The following is a 24,000-nucleotide window of genomic DNA, read 5'->3' on the forward strand; positions in this document are numbered from 1 at the left end:
GACTAGAAAAACAAATAAAATATTCAATTTTGACATTATAAAGAGGAAACCACTTCCTACTTCCTGTCTGCCCTGCCCTACTTCCTGGATTCAGACATAGACATGTTATAAGTAGACGCAGCATTGGCTGCTGTGACGCGAGAAATTGGGCCGCCATCTTGAAGTGGTGATGAGGAGCCGGCGAGCAGCCTAAACTGACAGTTGACAGGTAGAAAACAAATATGCCGGGCTGGTGTTCAGCGTTTTCCTGCTCAAATGAGCGGACTGTTGAAAATAGTAATGGGGGGATTACTTTTAACAAGTAAGATTTAACATTAACGTACTATTAGTTGTATTTTGTGAAAAGAATATTACCAGAGTTGAGAAGGAGCAAAGATCTTCAATAGTACTGAAATCATAGCTGCTAGTAAACAAGAGTATGACCATAACAGAATTGTTTGTCAATGAAATTAATTAAATTAAAACATGTCATACTTGAATAACAAAGTTGAAATAAAAAAAAAGTTTATATATGTTTATGTTTAAGTATTTGGCAGACGCTTTTATCCAAAGCGACATACATACAAAATACATATAAAACAATCACTGTAAACATGATCATTTAAGGGAAGAATGTAATACAAAATATCAATACAAAGTGTCAAGTCAGAATAAACTCTCTGCTGCAGCAACAGAGATACAGTCTATAGGCCCCTAAGATATATAGATATCTAATGTATTCATTAGAGATGCCCGATAATATCAGCCTGCCGATATTATCGGCCGATAAATGCTTTAAAATGTAATATCAGAAATTATCGGTATTGGGTTTTTTATTATCGGTATCGTTTTTTATTTTTATTTTTATTATTTTTTTTATTTTTATTAAATCAACATAAAAAACACAAGATACACTTACAATTAGTGCACCAACCCAAAAAACCTCCCTCCCTCATTCACACAAAAGGGTTGTTTCTTTCTGTTATTAATATTCTGGTTCCTACATTATATATCAATATATATCAATACAGTCTGCAAGGGATACAGTCCGTAAGCACACATAATTGTGCGTGTTTTTGGTCCACTAATAGTACTAACCTTTAACAGTTAATTTGACTCATTTTCATTAATTACTAGTTTCTATGAAACTGTTTTTATATTGTTTTACTTTCTTTTTTATTCAAGAAAATGTTTTTAATTTATTTATCTTGTTTTATTTTATTTAAAAAAAATAACTTTATCTTCACCATAGCTGGTTGTCCAAATTAGGCATAATAATGTGTTAATTCCACGACTGTATATATCGGTATCGGTTGATATCGGTATCGGTAATTAAAGAGTTGGACAATATCGGAATATTGGATATCGGCAAAAAGCCATTATCGGACATCCCTAGTATTCATACATTTTTTATGTAGGATATAGGTATGTAAATATAACCTAATCATATTGTTTCTTGAATTTAAAAATAGCTGACTGTTTTTTCCCCCCTTAACTGGGATTATATTCCCAATTTTGATTGATTGATTGAAACTTTTATTAGTAGATTGCACAGTGAAGTACATATTCTGTACAATTGACCACTAAATGGTAACACCCCAATAAGTTTTTCAACTTGTTGAAGTCGGGGTCCACTTAAATTGATTCATGATACAGATATATACTATCGGATATATGCTAAGATCATAATACAGTCAAAGATAATCATCAGAGTATATACATTGAATTATTTACATTATTTACAATATGGGGTGTGGGATATGGAGGGGGGGGGGGGGGGGGGGGTGGGGTTAGGTTTAGGTTTGGCCATCAACAATTGCATCATCAGAGAAATGGACATTAAAACAGTGTAGGACCGACTTGGTAGGATATGTACAGCAAGTAGTGGACATAGAGAGAAAGATCAGAAAGTATAAGAAAAAGTGGTCTACATTTGATTATTTACAATCTGAAGAGGTATTATGTGGAAGGGAGGGTGTTAGTTTAGGGTTGTAGTTGCCTGGAGGTGTTCTTTTAGTGCGGTTTTGAAGGAGGATAGAGATGCCTATTCTATTACTGTTAAGCAAACTATGAATAATAAAACACGCCAAAACATGTGTCCTTTATCATAGCTACACGCATGACAAAAAAGCGCGTGAAAATCAGTGGTATTCACTGAGGTAAAATGAATTAACTGCGCTGACAGTTCATTGCTCCTGCCAAATGAATTGCACCGAGTGGAGCGGATCACCACTCCAAGATGGCGGCCCCGCGTCTCGTCAGCGCCAGTAGGCAGTAGCGCCCCATGCTGTGTAGAGGATGTATATGATTTTAAAGAGGAAACCACTTCCTACTTCCTGTCTTCCCTGAGCAGCGTGGCAGTCTCCGACGCGATGATTGGCCTGAATAAATCACGTGATCCCCACAGGGACTTTGTGCAAGGGATCATGCCTCGCTTGTCGTTTACTGGCGACTCGGACGTAGACACAACGCCACACCTGCACCGGGAAAGGTGATATACTCTTCTTTTTGCCTTTTATCTAAATTGCACGGTAGTTGAACAAAAAAATAAATATATAAATAAGATAAAGCTGCTACTCTTCGAAATGTGATATGCGAGCAAGAATGTACATTCCCATGTTTAACTCCTTTTAGCGTGTTCTGTCGGCTAGTTAATAGCTTGAGGCATGACTGTGCACTTTTTTTTTCCTTTAGTAACCTAAACATGCAATACTATTTCTTAGCGTTCTGTTTGGCTTATTTCTTTTTTTCCCACACGTATTTAGAATGGCCGAGGGGATACCAAAGGAGGTATTGATGAACACAACCCTCATCAATAAATTGGCAGAAGTGGCTAAAGATGCAGCACTCCTCCATGGTGTCATCATGAGGGCCAACGAGTCCCCCAATTCATCAGAGGTGAGCAACTTTAACAACTCTGTACCCTATTTAGTTGTTCAGTCACCAACACAATTCTGGGATTGTTCTTTTGTGGTTGCATTACAAAGTGGCAGCACGCTTATCACTGTTGGCTCAAAAAAAAATCATAGTAAAGCAAAAAGCACTAGCATTTGTCATCTAAGAAAGTAGCTGCCTAGTTATGTATGTTTTGATTGATTTTGATTAGAACTTGTATTAATAGATTGCACAGTACAGCACCATACCTGCCAACTACTCCGGTTTTCCCGTAATTAGTACGGTTTTCATCAACCTATTCCGGGTTACGGTTGCAGTGATACAAAATACGGTTTTTCATTAATTAATTTTTTTTTTTTTTTTTAAAGTTTTATTCACGAAATCGCGTAACAACAATCGACACTGCTTCCCGTAACTTCCTATCGAGCCATTCCGAATGCCATGCGCGGGAGGCTATTTATAGCACCGCTGCCAAGCACGAGGCACCTGTTGCCCATAGTTTCCAAACGAGCGAACGATCATGGAATCAGCCGGAGAAAAATCGCAAACGAGTCTTAAACCGAAAAGAAAACTGCAGTCATTCCGTGAAGAATATTCAAAAGCCTATCCGGGAATAATTATCCGTTCCAAAAAGGGTGAAAACTACGCGAATTGCACCTTGTGCAGACAAGATTTTTCGATCGGACACGGAGGAATTAGTGATGTAAAAGACCACGTTGGGACAAAAAAACACAAGTCTAATGCCGTTGCTAAATTTGGATTTTAGCCACAAAAAGGTAATGACACCAATGTTATCTATTGGAATTGTTTAGTACTGTTATACTGTTAAAAGTGTTTGTACTATTTATGCTTTCAAGTCCAAGTTGAAGAAATCTTGTTAAATGTTGACAGCATAACTACCAAAATACAGAAGTATGTCCTTAATATTTTTGCAGTGCTATTTCTGTTGAAAAGTTAAAATGATTACATTAGAGATGTGATGTGCCACTTTTCAAGTGTCTGATGGCTTAAATTAATTTTCATTAATTTTTCATATTTTGAATTCTTTTGAAAGGCTTACAAAAAAACTACATTTGAATTGTAATTCCATGCTATTGACAGGACTATTAATTTTAATGAAGTTAGCTTACCATGTTTACAGTATGATAATTGTGATAGAAATGTGAATTTTAGGCACATAATATTTTTTACAATTGAACAAGGCAGTAGATTATACAAGCTTGGACAGAAAGTTAATAATGACACCAATTTTTTTTTTTAATGGAATTGTTTAGTACTGTTTTACCATTTGTTTACTGTAAAAAGTGTTTATACTTTCAATTAACAAATTGAAGTCTTGTGAAAGGTTGACAGGATAACTGGCCTTAACTGTCAAAATAATTTCAAACTATTGAAGTTAGCTTACAGAATAAACATGTCAATCAACCCATATGATTTTTGCTGTAATATTTTTGTTTTGAAAAGTCACTGTGACTGATAGAAAAGTGATGGTTTTAGCAACATTTTAACCTGTCTGAATGCAATCAATCATTTTGCGTCGGGGGGCTTCGCCCCCCTGAACCCCCCCACCAGGACCTGTGGCCCCTGGACCCTGGCTACTAGGTTTTTCTGATTTCAAAAGTTGGCAGGTATGCAGCACGGTGGTACAGGGGTTAGTGCAGGGGTGCTCACACTTTTTCTGCAGGCGAGCTACTTTTCAATTGATCAAGTCGTGGGGATCTACCTCATTCATATATATAATTTATATTTACTTATTTATGAAATATATGTTTTTGTTAACAAGTTTAAGGTGTTTAATGATAATGCAAGCATGTTTAACACATATAGTTAATATTGTTAATACATTAATGGTGTTTAATGATAATACAAGTATGTTTAATACATATAGTTAATATTGTTAACAAGTTAAAGGTGTTTAAAGATAATGCAAGTATGTTTAACACATATAGTTAATATTGTTAACAAGTTAAAGGTGGTTAAAAATAATACAAGCATGTTTAACACAAATAGTTAATATTGTTAACAACTTAAAGGTGGTTAAAGATAAAACAAGCATGTTTAACACATATAGTTAATATTGTTAACAACTTAAAGGTGGTTAAAGATAATACAAGCATGTTTAACACATATAGTTAATATTGTTAACAAGTTAAAGGTGGTTAAAGATAATACGAGCATATGTTTTAACACATAGATTCCTTTCTTTCATGAAGACAAGAATATAAGTTGGTGTATTACCTGATTGTGATGACTTGCATTGATTGGAATCAGACAGTGGTGATGATAACGTCCGCCTTTTCGAATGGAGGAGAAAAAAAGTCCTCCTTTCTGTCCAATACCACATGAAAGTGGTTGGTTTTTGGCATCTTATTTGTCCAGCTTCCGTACTCCTTTTGTATACACTTTACAAGAAATACATTGTCGGCCAACTCCGTAGCTTGCTAGCTTGTGCACGCCAGCTTTCTGAGACTCTTATTTTGGTAGCGCAGGCAGGATGAAGCAGAGCTTTTATTGTGCAACTGTGCAGTCGGTCTTTGGAGTTTTGACGACAGGTACGGCGCCAGAGTCTGTTGAAATAAAGTGTTTCTCGCCTTCCAGTCGGTAATTTTAATGAGCTGGCAGCAGCCAGCGTCATCTCAGAAGACCCTCGGGTGCCGTGAATGTCAATCAAGTGACGAAAGTGACGTCATAGTGAAGATTTATGATCGCTCATTTTTAGGACTATTTTTTTAATGCCTGGCTGGTGATCGACTGACACACCCTCCGAGATCGACCGGTAGATCGCGATCGACGTAATGAGCACCCCAGGGTTAGTGCATGTGCCTTACAATACGAAGGTCCTGAGTAGGGATGATGTTTGATAAGAAATTATCGAGTTCGAGCCTATTATCGAATCCTCTTATGGAACCGATTCCTTATCGATTCTCTTATCGAGTCCAGATAGGTTGTTGTATATGGAAAAAAAACACAATATTTGGTTTAACAAATCACTTCACATTCGCTACTGCTCGCTACTATAGTATTACCATATCTGAGTTATTGTGCAGAAATGTGGGGAAATAACTACAAATGTGCGCTACATTCGTTAACCGTGTTACAAAAAAGATCAATTAGACTGATACATAATGTTGGATATAGAGAACATACAAACACTTTATTTATTGAGTCAAAAATATTAAAGGGGAACATTATCACAATTTCAGAATGGTTAAAACCATTAAAAATCAGTTCCCAGTGGCTTATTATATTTTTCGAAGTTTTTTTCAAAATTTTACCCATCACGCAATATCCCTAAAAAAAGCTTCAAAGTGCCTGATTTTAACCATCGTTATAAACACCCGTCCATTTTCCTGTGACGTCACTTAGTGAAGCCAACACAAACAAACATGGCGGATAGAACAGCAAGCTATAGCGACATTAGCTCGGATTCAAACTCGGATTTCAGCGGCTTAAGCGATTCAACAGATTACGCATGTATTGAAACGGATGGTTGTAGTGTGGAGGCAGGTAGCGAAAACGAAATTGAAGAAGAAACTGAAGCTATTGAGCCATATCGGTTTGAACCGTATGCAAGCGAAACCGACGAAAACGACACGACAGCCAGCGACACGGGAGAAAGCGAGGACGAATTTGGCGATCGCCTTCTAACCAACAATTGGTATGTGTTTGAGAACCACTGACCTAGATCATAACATCACTATATATCTGCCTTAGGCCAGCTAGAAGGCCTTACTGACAACAACTCGTGATCTGTCTGTCAAATGTATGTGTCCGTTCACTTACAGTCAGAGGTGGGTAGAGTAGCCAGAAATTGTACTCAAGTAAGAGTACTGTTACTTTAGAGATATATTACTCAAGTAAAAGTAAGGAGTAGTCACCCAAATATTTACTTGAGTAAAAGTAAAAAGTATGTTGTGAAAAAACTACTCAAGTACTGAGTAACTGATGAGTAACATACACACACACATCATATATATATATATATATATATATATATATATATATATATATACATATACATTGATATATACAGTATATAATTTATATGTATTTATTTTGCTGTTTTTGTTTACATGTTAAAGGTGTTTTAATGAATATACATGCATGTTTAACATATAGATTCCTTTCTTTCATGAAGACTAGAATATAAGTTGGTGTATTACCTGATTCTGATGACTTGCGTTGATTGTAATCAGACAGTCGTGATAACGTCCACGTTTTCAAATGGAGGAGAAGAAAAGTTCCTCCTTTCTGTCTGATACCACATGAAAGTGGTTGGTTTTTGGCACCTTATTTGTCCAGCTTCCATATTCGTTTTTATACACTTTACAAGAAATATATTGGCGTCAAACTCCGTAGCTTGCTAGCTTGTTTGCGCTGGCTTTCGGAGACTCTTATTTTGAAAGCGCAAGCGCGATGGAGCGGCACTTTTATTGTGAAGACAGGAACGTCCTCATGTGCGGTCAGTCTTGAGGCTTTTGACGGGATGTACGGTTGAAATAAAAAAAAAGTATATTTTTTACTTCACACTTTTGATTGATTGATTGGAACTTTTATTATTAGATTGCACAGTACAGTATATATTCCGTACAATTGACCACTAAATGGTAACACCCCAATAAGTTTTTCAACTTGTTTAAGTCAGGTCATGTGACCACCTGGCTCTGTTTGATTGGTCCAACGTCACCAGTGACTGCATCTGATTGGTGGAACGAAGTGAAACGTCACCAGTAAGGCAGGCACTTTGAAGGTCTGTCTGACAGACCAAAACAAACAAAGCGTGCATTAACAGATCGATAAAAATTAGTAGCGAGCTGAATGTAGATAAAAGTAGCGGAGTAAAAGTAGCGTTCCTTCTCTATAAATATACTAAAGTAAAAGTATGTTGCATTAAAACTACTCTTAGAAGTACAATTTATCCCAAAAGTTACTCAAGTAGATGTAACGGAGTAAATGTAGCGCGTTACTACCCACCTCTGCTTACAGTGCACAGACATTATTGACTCTGAAGACCCCGGGATTTGGTACAGCATGGCAACATAAGCTAGCTGAATTCTGATTGGATAAAAAACTCTATAACCTAAAAACAGCAGCGCTGGAAGGAGCATAATATGACATGAAGAGAATATGAATACTTTTAGATATTTAGGGAAAGTAAATTAAAAATTACTTTTATCTTTAATTATGATCATGATTTCTGGTTATGTTAGGCCAGCAGAGAAGGCCTTGTTGGCCCTAACGGCACACCACTGCTAAAATGAAATAGTGCCAACACTAACCCAGTTAGCCATTTAGGCAGAAAACTTAATGGTACTTAATGGTGCTTTCTGCGGCAGTTTGCGTATAAACAACTCACCTTTCCTGTCAAGCGTAAAGTAGAACTAAAGCAGAAAAAGTTCATGAATATTAATAAGACTTGTGGAACTTCCGTATTTTAGCATTCCACTTTGTGTTGTAGCTGGTGACGTACGCTCCCCTCACACTCTTCCCCACGCCTGTGCCCAAAGCCATTTTCCTGCAAGCTAAGGCGGTGCAAACTCTTTACAACACGCTGGTGGATAAGATCAGCCAGGATCCTGACTTCCTGCAAGACAGTCTAGCGAGGTGAGCTGACATGCTGAAACAAATGTGCTACTTTTTTCCCCCCTCAAAAATAAAATATGATTATTGATATATATTTCGGCACACTTTTATTCCATTTTGCAGTACCATTGCTGTCGATGATTTCACTGCACGGCTGTTCAAAATCCACCAGCAGATCCTTCAGGAAGGAAGATCGCAGGTAAGTCCTTAGAGCACGTTTGATGAAACAAACTTGGGATATACTTTCGAGTAGGGCTGGGCGATATGATCTTTTATTAATATCTCAATATTTTTAGGGCATGTCACGATACACGATATATATCTCGATATTTTGCCTTAGCCTTGAATTAACACTTGATGCATATAATCACACCAGTATGATGATTCTATGTGTCTACATTAAAACATTCTTCTTCATACTGCATTAATATATGCTCATTTTAAACTTTCATGCAGAGTGGGAAATCATAACTACCGTATTTTTCGGACTATAAGTCGCAGTTTTTTTCATAGTTTGGCCGGGGGTGCGACTTATACTCAGGAGCGACTTATGTGTGAAATTATTAACACATTACTGTAAAATATCAAATAATATTATTTAGCTTATTCACGTAAGAGACTAGACATATAAGATTTCATGGGATTTAGCGATTAGGAGTGACAGATTGTTTGGTAAACGTATAGCATGTTCTATATGTTATAGTTATTTGAATGACTCTTACGTTAACATACCAGGCACGTTCTCAGTTGGTTATTTATGCCTCATATAATGTACACTTATTCAGCCTGTTGTTCACTATTCTTTATTTATTTTAAATTGCCTTTCAAATGTCTATTCTTGGTGTTGGCTTTTATCAAATACATTTCCCCCCAAAATGCGGCTTATACTCTGAAAAATACGGAAGTCATTTTCTACATCGCACAGAGACAAACCCAACTTTGGAGTAATCTGTGTGCAGTTTGTACTGTATAAATTGATTATCCACTAAAAAGGAGTCAACACACAACCCTTATTGTCTAACTGGCCATGCAAGTGTGTGGCAAGAAAATTGTCTTGCCGACAGTCAAGCATGAGTGCTGCGGTTCATTAAAAGAAACATGATTTTCTTTAACAGTGTTTCTGCGGGTCATTAAAAAGCATTAAAAGTTATTCAATGGATTCTGCAAATAATTAAAGCCTTAAATTGCATTAAAAACATTACATTTGATCAGGGCTGCAACAACTAATCGATTAAAATCGATTATAAAAATAGTGGGAGATTAATTTAGTTATTGATTCGTTGGATCTATCTTATGCGCAATGGCTACTTTTTTTTTTAAATAATTTTTTTTTTTTTTTATAAACCTTTATTTATAAACTGCAACATTTACAAACAGCTGAGAAACAATAATCAAAATAAGTATGGTGCCAGTATGCTGTTTTTTCCCCCAATGAAATACTGGAAAGGATAGATATGTTTGTCTCTTTTATCCGATTATTAATCGAAGTAATAATCGACTGATTAATCGATTATCAAATTAGTTGTTAGCTGCAGCCCTACATTTGATGTCAAGAGGCAATAAAAAACCTAAATACAATTGTAGTCCCGAGGCTGATAGTCAATAAATCGAACAATAAATGAAAATGAACTCAACTTTCCCTGCAGAATTCTTTTGGCGCTGTGCAGAATTCACTTATTGACTTAAAACTGGTTCTTAATGCTGACAAGACAAAACTTATGCAGTTTTCCAAACATAGGAAGGTGCCTCAAACTCCCCCGGTAGTGTCAACTCTTCAAGGGAATGTCATAGAAGTGGTGCATGAATATAAATACTGGTGTTTTAATTGATGACTCTCTCACTTTTAAACCTTTTATTGATCAACTGGTGAAGAAACTAAAACTTAAATTGGGGTTTTTCTTCCGTAATAAGAGCTGTTTTTCTTTTGGTGTAATGTGTCTCTGCCACATTTTTATCTGTGCTAGATTATGGTGATCTTTTTTATATGAATGCTACTCATTCCTGTCTTCAGATGGTGGACTGCGTTTACCATGCTTCTTTGAGGTTCATCACAAACTGTAGAGCCATGACACACCACTGTGACTTGTACTCTTGGGAAGCAGGCATGCTAATAGCTTTAAACAACGCAAAGAAACAAGTAGGAATTATTCATCATAAACCAAATATAAAATGTTCTAAATACATGTTCAACGTTATGAGAGTGCTCTTGTCCAATAAAGAAATGCTGCTTGAGGCTGAGCCAATCTGTGGCCACGATACTGAACAGTGTGATCTGATTGTTTTGGTCCCATCTAGTGGCCAGTATTAAATAAATAAATAAATGATAAATGGGTTGTACTTGTATAGCGCTTTTCTACCTTCAAGGTACTCAAAGCGCTTTGACACTACTACCACATTTACCCATTCACGCACACATTCACACACTGATGGAGGGAGCTGCCATGCAAGGCGCTAACCAGCACCCATCAGGAGCAAGGGTGAAGTGTCTTGCTCAGGACACAACAGACATGACGAGGTTGGTACTAGGTGGGGATTGAACCAGGGACCCTCGGGTCGCGCACGGCCATTCTTCCACTGCGCCACGCCGTCCCTATTACTGTAGTATTGCTACTTTTACCTCATTTAGCAATTGTTATGCTTGATAAGGTTTAATTTGGGGCAAAAATGTTGTACAATATGCCTTAAAAAACAAACTACTGGCGATTTTGATGAAACTGCAATATTTGAAACGCTGTATGGAGAGGAATGACCTTATTTTGATCGTTAATTGCAATGTTTTGTACACCTAGCTATCACACCTACCAGAATTAAAAATGAAAGAAAATATGGAGTTTGATGGGTTGGAGGTAGGGATGTCCCGATCCGATATTTGGATCGGATCGGCCGCCGATATTTGCCAAAAAATGCGTATCAGCAAGGCATGAGAAAATGCCGATCCAGATCCAGTTTAAAAAAAAACTCCGGTCCGTGTTTTCCAACGCACCGATTTAAATAATACATTCCACTTTTCTGCTGCTCCCTAATTTCCGTTCTGCATTTTCCAGCACACCTTCAACACATCCACAGGTCTGTGGATTCTCACGCAGTTGCTTTTAGCTGCTGGCATTACACGGCAGGCTCTTCTCATTCTTTCTGGTGTCTCCCTCTCACAGACAGCAAGCGCACCTTCTTACACACGTCACATACTGTCACGACACACGTCACATACGTATACGTCCTCCCCGAGCAGAGAGGTAGCAGCATGGCTAACGTTAGCTGTGATGCTAGCGCAGCCGTGTGACCAACGCTCCCTCTAAGATGCGCGCCTGTGCAATTACGCACTGCTCAAGCGTCCTCTGCGCATAGCAATTATATGCCACGCACAAAATCAAATAAAAAAACAAGCGCATAACAATTTTCGACACACGGACACGACAGAGAAAACAGTTTTCGTCATCATTGTTCAAATATTGTGATGTCTGTCGAGACGCTTATCTCCATTCGGTGCCACACGTCCACACCATCAAAATGCCAAAGCAAACGTTTCCACATCAACACCGTATGAAAAAAATAGTGATTTTTTTAGTTGTGATTTCCTTCTCTGCATGAAAGTTTAAAAGTAGCATATATTAATGCAGTATGAAGAAGAATATTTTAATGTAGACATGCAAACCTTGAAAGAAAATTTTGAAAATCAAGACTACATTTCCTGCAAATGGGTGCATTTCTACCCTATATTTTAACTTTAGATTTATTCTCATATCAAACTCTTTTGGCTGTCTTTTTGACACTTACATCCGGCGCCCCCCCTCCACACCCTGGATTATAAATAATGTAAATAATTCAATGTGATTATCTTGTGTGATGACTGTATTATGATGATAGTATATATCTGATAGTATATATCTGTATCATGAATCAATTTAAGTGGACCCCGACTTAAACAAGTTGAAAAACTTATTCGGGTGTTACATTTAGTGGTCAATTGTACGGAATATGTACTTCACTGTGCAACCTACTAATAAAAGTCTCAATCAATCAAAACACATAGAATCATCATACTGCTGTGATTATATGCATCAAGTGTTCATTCAAGGCTAAGGCAAAATATTGAGATATATATCGTGTATCGCAATATGGCCTTAAAATATTGCAATATTAAAAAAAGGCCATATCGCCCAGCCCTAGTTCAATGATGCCATTTCTGTTTGTCATGTATAATTTTGTCTATTTTGTGTTTATCCTTGAATAAACAGGTCAGTTTCTTGTTACCAACCATTGTGTATTATTCAAACTCCCCTAATTCAGCTGGCTAGTTGTTATCAAGAGTACTAAAACCCTTTTCAACATGATTCTGACAACTAAGTAGGCTAAATAACTTTAAACTTTAATACATGCTCGGATAGGCCAGTATCGGTATCGGTCAGTATCGGTATCGGATCAGAAGTGCAAAAACAATATCGGTATGGGATCGGAAGTGCAAAAACCTGGATCGGGACATCCCTAGTTGGAGGTCAGGTTTTTTTTTTAATTCTACTACAAATAAAAGAGCAGAAAAAGCCATTCCCGAAACTGTTTCCACAAAAATTGTCTAAAATGTCTCACTAAGATAAAAATGAAGAATCAAGGACTTCTAGTGCAACCCCTGATTGGTTAAATTGATCCAGATGTTTTTGCCATATTGCACCCATATTACACATATGTCTGAAGCATTTCTGCTTGTTGAATTACAAAAGCTCAAAGGCAGACACACCTTCAAATGGAGTACTTAAATCTCTTCATCAGTGTCTCTTTCTCCACAGTCCATTGTGTTGGGTCTGAATCGATCCGACTACATGTTGGACCAGAGGGAGGACGGTTCCACGTCTCTGAAGCAGATCGAGATCAACACAATCTCCGCTAGTTTTGGAGGCCTCGCCTCACATATGCATGATGTGCACCGGTAAGTAAGGCAATTGTACCTCAAAAACAAGTACCTGCCAAATTTGAGTTTGGTATGATGAACTCTATTGAGGTGTGGAAAGGAATTAATTCTATTACAGACGGGATAAACTTCATATGTAGTGGAAACTTTGATGTTGTACAGTTTGGAATTGAGTTAAAAAACAACACTAAAGTCAACATCAAATAATTATTGCTTTTTCACATGTCAAGATGTTTTGTTTTTGCATTTTTGACTTATTTTAATACTTGTTTGACAGTGTTAAAAATTAGTCATATTTACCTTTTATTTGGTGCAATATATACACATATATAATAAAATAGCATCTTAAAGCAAAGCACATACAGGGTTCCAGCGGGGCATTAGGTAATTAATTTAAATTTATTTTTTGCTAAAATGCATTGAATTTGATGTCCAAAGGCATTATATATGTCATACAATTGTAGGACTGCACTGATAGTAGTAATAGAATAGAAAGTACTTTATTGATCCCTGGGGGAAATTCAGCACCACAGTTCGCTCACAATAAACAATAAATGAAAATGAACTCATTAACTTTGATAAATTGCTACGTCGGTCTGTTTCTCTTTTCATCGGCTGCGGCTTTCAAACCGAATACAAAAGGTCTTGTAAAGCTGTTTATGGGTGTTTTTACTATCTGTACCTTGCATGCTATTTTATTGCTAATACTTTGAATATGTGCATTTAATTCTTACTATACATGCTGTCATCAAGTTTTAAGCATGAGTTAAGACAGTTTAATTAAACGTTTAAAAACTAATTGGATTACATTTTGACTATGAACTTGCATTTATGTCCAAATATTGGGGTATTTTCTTAAGCAAAATTTAAATATGCAAGCGAGTAATAACCTGTGATTAATCACAGCTTAAGAGTGTGATTAATGTGATTAAAAAAAAAAAAAAAAATCACTTGACAGCCCGAACATGTGTGCGCGCCCGCATATATACATATATTATACACGCCAGCCCAAGAATCAAAATAATTGCCCAGGTCTGACTGAAGAAGGTTTTTTTCCCTGCACAGACACACCCTGAAGGTGGCTGGACGACAGGGGGAGAGCCAACGCATCTTAGACAACAACCCTGCGGTGGGTCTGGCTCATGGTATCGCTAAGGCCTGGGAGCTTTATGGATCAGATCGGTACGTACTCTTAAACATTATTAAACATCCCCTCAATGTCAATCAACTGCTTTTAATATATTAATTAGGCTACTTTTATTTAGTCAATGCGTATTGACAGGTGTGGACTAAAGTGTTGAGTTTTTCTTTGTGTTGGTCTGGTTGTCATTACAGAGCAGTTGTCATGTTCTTGGTGGAGACCAAGCAGCAGAACATCTTCGATCAAAGATTTATAGAGATCGAGTTGTGGAAAAGGTGACTTTCAAATGAAAGTAAACTCGGATTATTACTTTTATTAAACATAATAAACATCCTGCTGCTTACAATGTTTTTCAGGAATATTCCCACTTTCAGAAAGCGTTTTGAAGATGTTTCACAATCTGGAAAACTTGACAAGGATAAGAAACTGTTTGTGTAAGTCTCCTCTGTCAAGAAATCTAAATTGTGTTTTTTATATATATATATATACACAGTACATTGAATGCTTTGTGTTCAGTGATGGTCAGGAGGTCGCATTGGTGTACTTCAGGAATGGCTACATGCCTCAACACTACACGTCTGAACAGGTAGTCTATTATTTCTTGATTTCTCTTTTTGACTTGAGAGGTTACATTTAAATTGCCTCTCTAATGCTGACAACATTGGCGCTTATTTCACAGTAATGGACCTAAAACTTACCGGTATGTCTACAGATAAATTCTTCCAAAGCGCTTTGAGTTTCTCGAAAAGCACAATATAAATCGAATATTTTATGATGATGATTATTATTATTATAATTATAATGATGATTATTATTATTATTATTAATAATAATAATATTTATTATTATTATTATTAATATTAATAAAAGATACATTGTGATTTTGGACAAACATGTTGCAGCCCATTTTTAGCTTCAAAATGTGGGCTGGCCTGTCTAAGCCTGCCGATGTCACCTACAGAAGACTGGAGGCAATTTCATATTGCGTAGTTTGTTTTTTTGGTAGGAAGCTTTAGAATCCAGAATCACATTATTTTCATGCAGAGTTTGATAGAATGATCAAATGTGGCTTTCAGATGCATTGTTGCAGGTTCTAGCAATTCAACTAAAGAAGGGGGAAGCCTGCATACATTTCCAAATGATGGGAATATGAGGAAAGTATGGACATCTCAACTTAAATAGGACGGACCAAGCCAAACGAGTGTAATTCACAGCCATGATTTGAGGTTGTGACTTGCCCAGGGTGTACCCCGCCTTCCGCCCGATTGTAGCTGAGATAGGCTCCAGCGCCCCCCTAAGGGAATAAGCGGTAGAAAATGGATGGATGGATGGATTTTAATGATTTTGACTTTGAAGAAGGGTTTTAGTTGGAGTTTGGAATACATTTTTTTTAAAAGACTCAAGCCAATTGTGATTCAAAAAGTTAGGAGCACACACAAGGGGAGAAAGATTTAGTCAGAACGTGTGTAAAAATAGAGAAATAAGTGCACACTTGGCGCTCAAAAACAAGAGAAACAGAAGCTAAGCCTGGTGCTAGTATTCTACTTTGCATCCTCTTCTACTGATGTTTTCCTCAAGATGCTTAAGGAAATGCTGTGAAAGAGCATGACTTACGGCTGGGCGATATGGCTGTTGTTGCGTTTTGGACCAGTTGTTCCTCCCAGGGAATTCAAGTCACAAGTCGCTCCCAAGCTCTTTACGACACTAAAGCTGAGTAGAAAAACCACCAGAGACAGAATAGGTATTTTGTTGTATATTTTCAAAGCTTTGCATATACATTTGAGACCAGTCCAGCATAGAACATTCTATCGCGCCGCCAAAATGGTCTGTCTCCCCGACCCCAAAACCCTCTCTCCTCTCTCCTCTCCCTAGTCAAAACACATGCTAGTCAAAACACATTCCAAAGAATTCAAGGTTAACACACACAGTTTACTTGCAGAGAAACAGAAAGAGAATAAATGGAAAACACGAGCTGTTTTCAAATATGACTATGAAAGAAAATAAGTAACACTAAAATTCGGATATATGTAAATATCTGCCTCCGACACTGTTATGTTATCATTTTAACCATAACAGTTTGAAGAAATAGTGGATCAGGGTTACAAAACATGCAATTAAAAATTAGTTTGACATTACTTTATCTGCACTGTCTATTGGGCTTCAGTTCTGTAGATGACGTCACACCAAGAGGGAGCGACATATTGAGTCCAGTGATGAATCCAGTGTACCCATTACTCAAAAACTAATTGATATTATGGAAACAGACAGCCAGATGTATATTCAGGAGCAAAATACATAAAGAGAACTTGTTAATGAAATGTCTTCATTTAGACACTTTGGCTCTTTTAAGTTGATGATTTTTGTTATTAGATCAACTTTTAACCAAAGGACAGACCTATTGTTAGAGGTCACATACAGAAATATTGAAGGGTGCTCTGATATATTTTGTGCTTTAAATATGCTAAAAACAAAATTCCAGTCCAAAAATGCTTTTTGGACTCTTTTGTCTTACAGCAATTAGAGAATGGGCTGCTAGTTAAATGTTTCAGAACATGCATTTGCAGTGTTTCTGGAAGCCTCCAAAATCCACTAACAATAGTGACAGGGATGCAACCCCTTATTAGTTTTGTATTGTCAGCCTGCACACATGCTTCCTGCCCCCGTGTAAAAGTAAAACAAACTTCTTTATGCTCTGCTGCGCCGTAGGATCTTTGTTTGGTCACCAACTAATACACACTTTAAGCATGCTACAATCTGTTTTGGATCCGCTGACGGTTCTGCTTTTTTATCATTTCCTGACTGCCAGCTAAATTCCATCACAAATAGAGTATAATATTATACTAAGTCTATTCTTACACTATTTGCCTATATGTGACCCTTATCTGATTTATTCAATGGTATTATGAACAGTACAATTTAAAATAAAAACAAAACACAAAAACAACTGAAATGTATCTAACACAACTGCAGTCTAAAGAGCTCATTTATTGTGACTAACATGCTTTAACTGTACAGCCTTTATTGGTTTAAAGTTTTTGTAATCAGTCAGAAATCTGCTGTCTTTTCTGACCTATACTAGTTTAGATTCTCCATGGATTGTAGGGGTAGGTGGATCCATCTATAGTTTAGTTAGTACTAGTACCAAGGTTAGTTGTTGTGTTGTTGATATTGTTTAGAGATGTCCCAATCCAGGGCTGATATTTGCCTTTCTGAACTGATCGGCTGATGAGCTTTTTACGTTGCTAAAGATTGTACTCGCACAAAATTGATACCTGCTCCGGTAGACACAATTCCATTTCCGGATTGCTTGTTACACACACATGCAGGAGATGCGGGAGGATGCGTGTCTTGCCAGAACACCAGTTCAAATTTGAGAGCAGGCTGCAACAAACCCTGTGGTCCATCCATCGTGCAAAAATAAACTAAGTTTCTTCTAAGGACTAGAGGACAAGGAAAGGCTGAGTGTTTTAGCCTGTAAAGAAACATATTCACCCCCCATCAAACATAAAGATTTAACTTTTAATGCCCTGTCCCTCACAAACAAACCCTGCTTTATTAATGACCACAATTTAGATACAGGTATTGACAATATGTGCTTAACTGAAACCTGGCATCAACCAGAGGTCTATTCCACTGGCTTTAGATATTTGGAGAAAGCTCATTGCACTGGTCGCTGTTTTTTACGGAAATGAGCTGGGACCCTCTTCTATGCCACACCCCTAACCACCCTCGCTTGAATGCTTTTCATTTTAAATGCCAACTGTCTCCCCCCCATACTTATACTCCTTATCTATCAGCCTTCCAAACCAAACTCGGCATTCATCCCTAAGTTTCAAATCCTTCTCACCGCACCATGTATTACACCTGCAAACCTAAACCTTTGCAGCTGAATCTCTTCACTCATTGGACTGCCTAAACCTAAAACAACATGTTAAAGTTACCACACACACTAAAGGACAGACCCTCGACCTAGTGATAACAAACTCTGCCCCCATTAAGCATTTGGGAACATCAGACCACGAGGCAATATCCATGGAGCTTACACCATTTTCCTCTCACCAAAAGCCCCCACATTAATTTTTTTAGAAACATCAACACAGACTCACTGAATACAGATCTTCAACATCTCACCACTTTTGCACACTTCTCATCTGTAACTGAATCGGTTGATATTCACATCCACTCACTCAAAAGCAACCTCGACACCACGCATCCTTAAAATTTAGGACAGTTATTATTATTATTATGTTAAAAAAATAGTATGTAGCATTCAATACCACCGAATAAATATATCTGATTTACACCAATACAAGCAAGTTATACATTTAATGAAATGAGCTTTATAAAACAGTTTACTTTATTTACTTGGTACAAACATTTCAGTTCTGTCAGCTATGATCAAAGTATCTGATCGAAATAAGATCGGATCTCAGGCCCACAATTTTTGTTGGGACATCCCTACTTTATTATGTTGTTAAAAACTAAGGGGGGGAAGTCCTTGCACACAACAGTGCTTTAGGGATAAACGGCTAAAGGATTTGAATGATTACCAATGTTAGTTTTTGCTTTTGTTTAGCTAATTTGCTTTTTTGACTTTATTTTGCTCAAACAACTGTATATAATAAACATTATTTTGTTGATTTTGTTACATTGTCTTATATTATTGCATTTATCTACATAATTAAACTGTTTACGAATAGGTTTGTTGATTCCTTTTTTTTTTTTGCTCATGTTTTGTTTTGATTATAAGCATGGTCAACAATTCAAAGGCAAAATCATTCACTGATCTTGAAACATTTCAAGCAAAAAGTATTATCTGTAATTTTAGCCTTGTATTTATACTGTATGCCCACTGCTACACAACTATGCTAACAAATTCAAACATTCATTATATAATCTGCTCAATATAAAGTTGTAAACTCCTTCTTCTCATTGGTAGACATGGGAGGCTCGCTTGATGGTTGAGCGCTCCTTGGCGGTGAAGTGTCCAGATATCAACACCCACCTTGCTGGGACGAAGAAGGTCCAGCAGGTGCTCGCCAAATCTGGAGTTCTGGAACGGTTCTTTCCCGATCAGCCGCAAACTGTGGAGCAACTCAGGGCTACCTTTGCTGGCCTTTATAGTCTTGACATGGTGAGTCATCATATATTATTAAAGTTTATTTTCCTTCAAATACCTTCTGCCAATCAGCCTTGTTGCCCTGACCATTCTTTATACACGACATGACAAGGACTAATCTTAGACTGCGTATATGTATGTGTGTATGTGGATATGTATGTATGTATGTTACATGCATACATACATACATATCCACATAATGTATGTATGTGTGTGTGTGTATAAATATAAATGTGTATATTGTGACAATAGGTTTTTAAAATAATACATTTAACATGAAAATATAGTTTATTTTTAACAAATGTGTGCACATGTCATTATTATGTAATAATAAGGCCTTTCACTTTCTGTATGAAAGGGACCAGAGGGTGACAAAACGGTGGAGATGGCTCTGGCGACACCAGACAGGTTTGTCCTGAAACCCCAGCGAGAAGGAGGAGGTACAGTCAAAGAGGGAAACAATATGAATTTTGATACTGTATGCAGTAAAATTGATCACCATCTATCATTCACTTAGCATTAATCAGTTTGGAATTACAGCCGTTTGATACAGGATACGGTGAAACTACCAATGTCAGTGTTATTTTAGTTTTTAAACACTTTTCCCCATAAGAAGTGATTCATTTGTTCCAGTGTCAAACTGTGTCCATCATAACGTGTTTTTTTGTAGGATTTCAATAATCCTGTTGTACAAGTGTAAAAATAAGTTAAATATCTCCTAATGAACATAAAGTGAAACTCTTTAAAGATAGTAAAGATGGGGAATGAGGTTAGAACTGCAAAAAAATATATATATATATTCCACTTAGCTCTATCTACTAAACAGGAGTAATCCAAATACGGTTTGAAGCAAAACATACACATGGGTAAGAAAACCATGTTGTTTAGTTCCCAACTAACTGTAATTATCCCGAGTGGCTGCATCATAGGTATGTAAGAAAAGCATTCTCTTAACGTGCTTATGTCCTAAGAGAAGTACATAAATTAAAGCTAGCATCTATATGTCACTTTAAATTAAATAATAGTAACTCAACTACTGTACTTTAATTGTTTTTTGGGATTTAAAAATAAATAGTATTAATCATAACTGCAGTAAAACTCTGACTGTTAGTATTACCTTGTTATATTAAAATTATTTAAAAAAAAATGTGATTGATAACTGCACTTTGATAAACTCACGGCCTGACTAGTGTCAGCTCGATAGCTTAAAGGCCTACTGAAATGCGATTTTCTTATTTAAACGGGGATAGCAGGTCCATTCTATGTGTCATACTTGATCATTTCGCGATATTGCCATATTTTTGCTGAAAGGATTTAGTAGAGAACATTGACGATAAAGTTCGCAACTTTTGGTCGCTGATAAAAAAGCCTTGCCTGTACCGGAAGTAGCAGACGAGTAGCGTGACGTCACAGGTTGTGGAGCTCCTCACATTCGCACATTGTTTACAATCATGGCCACCAGCAGCGAGAGCGATTCGGACCGAGAAAGCGACGATTTCCCCATTAATTTGAGCGAGGATGAAAGATTTGTGGATGAGGAAAGTGAGAGTGAAGGACTAGAGGGCAGTGGGAGCGATTCAGATAGGGAAGATGCTGTGAGAGGCGGGTGGGACCTGATATTCAGCTGGGAATGACTAAAACAATAAATAAACACAAGACATATATATACTCTATTAGCCACAACACAACCAGGCTTATATTTAATATGCCACAAATTAATCCCGCATAACAAACACCTCCCCCCTCCCGTCCATATAACCCGCCAATACAACTCAAACACCTGCACAACACACTCAATCCCACAGCCCAAAGTATCGTTCACCTCCCCAAAGTTCATACAGCACATATATTTCCCCAAAGTCCCCAAAGTTACGTACGTGACATGCACATAGCGGCACACACGTACGGGCAAGCGATCAAATGTTTGAAAGCCGCAGCTGCATGCGTACTCACGGTACTGTGTCTGCGTATCCAACTCAAAGTCCTCCTGGTAAGAGTCTCTGTTGTCCCAGTTTTCCACAGGCCAATGGTAAAGCTTGACTGTCATCTTTCGGGAATGTAAACAATGAAACACCGGCTGTGTTTGTGTTGCTGCAGTCGGCCGCAATACACCGCTTCCCACCTACAGCTTTCTTCTTTGCTGTCTCCATTGTTCATTGAACAAATTGCAAAAGATTCACCAACACAGATGTCCAGAATACTGTGGAATTTTGCGATGAAAACAGACGACTTATTAGCTGGCCACCATGCTGTCCCAAAATGTCCTCCACAATCCGCGACGTCACGCGCTGACGTCATCATACCGAGACGTTTTCAGCAGGATATTTCGCGCGAAATTTAAAATTGCACTTTAGTAAACTAACCCGGCCGTATTGGCATGTGTTGCAATGTTAAGATTTCATCATTGATGTATAAACTATCAGACTGCGTGGTCGGTAGTAGTGGGTTTCAGGAGGCCTTTAAATGCTAACATGAAAACAAGAGCTATTAAGATCTTTGGTTATTAAGAAACAACATACCCCAATCTAAACTTATACAAACACATTGCTGTCTGAGCAATAAGCTATTCAATCGTGCACATTGAACCTACAAAATGTGCTCTCTTACAACAGAGACGGAGGTGGTTTTACTGTGTGCTTAAAGACATGCAAAATGGTGGGTTTTCTAACAGCGCAAGTACTTTAGAAGCAAATTCAACAATACCGCGATAATAATGATAACCGTGATCATTTTGGTCACGATAACCGTGATATGAAATGTTCATATGGTTTCATCCCTATTAACTTTAAATGCATGCACTGCATTGCTTTTATAATTCAAATTGATCAAGCATCATTTGGCTCCCACAGTAACAATATGCAGTTTGTTGTCAAGCTTCTAGCATGGTCACAGATGACAGCCGCTTTCCAATATTGTTTTACGTTCTATTTCTTGTTCTGTTTTTTATTTCCCCCAAGGGAACAACATTTACGGAGAAGAGATCTGCGAAGTTCTGCACAGAGTGAAGGGCAATTCTGAGAGGACAGCCTACATTCTGATGGACAAAATCCATCCTAAACCGATGCAGAACTACCTGCTGAGAAGAAACTCTCCCCTCACAATCAGCAGCTGTCTCAGTGAATTGGGCTTCTTTGGAGTCTATGTCAGGTAAGCATACAGAAATGCTCTACAATCAAAATAGAGGCTTTTGACAATAATGTCCATGCAGGCAGGGTAAGGACATGGTGATGAACGACTGTGTGGGACATCTGCTGAGGACCAAGAGTTCAGAGCATTCAGATGGTGGCGTTAATGCAGGTGTTGCTGTGTTGGACAACCCTCTGCTCTACTGAGAAGGTGCATCTTTACCTGTGTGGACTTTCACGACACCATTCTTATTTCACTACCTCATGCAAAGGGAGCAATGTAAGCAACATTAACATCAGACCAGTCATTTTAAAAAGGGCAATTTTTGGTTTTTGGTACAGAAAAACTATTTTGAATGCAAATCATGAATATGTTCTGTCTCAAATGATAATAATACCTATAATCATAGTAAAAGCTTTACGGTTGAAAAGTAAACGATATTGCTAAGTTGCAACCACGTGTCTTCGGGCTGCAGCCATCAATTATTTTAGTGATCTATCCAGTAATCGATCTTGTTCGATGTATTGATTATTTCGAGGGAACATACTTTATAGACTCAATGCTAGAGATGTCCGATAATATTTATCGGCCGATAAATGCTTTAAAATGTAATATCGGAAATGATCGGTATCGTGGAATTAACACATTATTATGCCTAATTTGGACAACCAGGTATGGTGAAGATGAGGTCCTTTTTAAAAAATGAAATAAAATAAAATAAACATGCACCTGGGGATAGGTTGATTGGCAACACTAAATTGGCCCTAGTGTGTGAATGTGAGTGTGAATGTTGTCTGTCTGTCTATGTTGGCCCTGCGATGAGGTGGCAACTTGTCCAGGGTGTACCCCGCCTTCCGCCCGATTGTAGCTGAGATAGGCTCCAGCGCCCCCCGCGACCCTGAAGGGAATAAGCGGTAGAAAATTGATGGATGGAAGATAAATAAATTAAAAACATTTTCTTGAATAAAAAATAAAGTAAAACGATATAAAAACAGTTACATAGAAACTAGTAATTAATGAAAATGAGTCAAATTAACTGTTAAAGGTTAGTATTATTAGTGGACCAGCAGCACGCACAATCATGTGTGCTTACGGACTGTATCCCTTGCAGACTGTATTGATATATATTGATATATAATGTAGGAACCACAATATTAATAACAGAAAGAAACAACCTTTTTGTGTGAATGAGTGTAAATGAGGGAGGGAGTTTCTTTGGGTTGGTGTACTAATTGTAAGTGTATGTTTTTTATG

The 24,000-nt window shown here is 37.4% G+C and overlaps 1 protein-coding gene across 1 annotated transcript; it reads left to right on the top strand.

Annotated features, from left to right (window-relative positions):
• The first annotated feature begins 2,325 nt into the window (after window positions 1–2,325).
• Window positions 2,326–23,461, top strand: gss (glutathione synthetase). The gene is made up of 13 exons (XM_061970404.2): window positions 2,326–2,470; window positions 2,745–2,877; window positions 8,333–8,478; window positions 8,581–8,656; window positions 13,239–13,378; window positions 14,426–14,542; window positions 14,696–14,776; window positions 14,858–14,935; window positions 15,018–15,087; window positions 19,441–19,635; window positions 19,979–20,060; window positions 22,578–22,767; window positions 22,829–23,461. The coding sequence occupies exons 1-13, from the start codon at window positions 2,352–2,354 to the stop codon at window positions 22,950–22,952; spliced, it is 1,551 nt and encodes a 516-aa protein (XP_061826388.2). The 5' UTR covers window positions 2,326–2,351; the 3' UTR covers window positions 22,953–23,461.
• Window positions 23,462–24,000: the final 539 nt, after the last annotated feature.

This window comes from Nerophis lumbriciformis, linkage group LG01 (genome assembly GCF_033978685.3).
Source record: "Nerophis lumbriciformis linkage group LG01, RoL_Nlum_v2.1, whole genome shotgun sequence".
Taxonomy (NCBI): Eukaryota; Metazoa; Chordata; class Actinopteri; order Syngnathiformes; family Syngnathidae; genus Nerophis; species Nerophis lumbriciformis.

Bases quoted from the DNA above. Each gene is read 5' to 3' on its own strand.
- gss (XM_061970404.2), top strand. From the start codon at position 2,352: ATGATTGGCCTGAATAAATCACGTGATCCCCACAGGGACTTTGTGCAA. The intron at 14,543-14,695 runs GTACGTACTCTT...TTGTCATTACAG, and splicing joins GAGCTTTATGGATCAGATCG to AGCAGTTGTCATGTTCTTGG. The intron at 20,061-22,577 runs GTACAGTCAAAG...ATTTCCCCCAAG, and splicing joins ACCCCAGCGAGAAGGAGGAG to GGAACAACATTTACGGAGAA.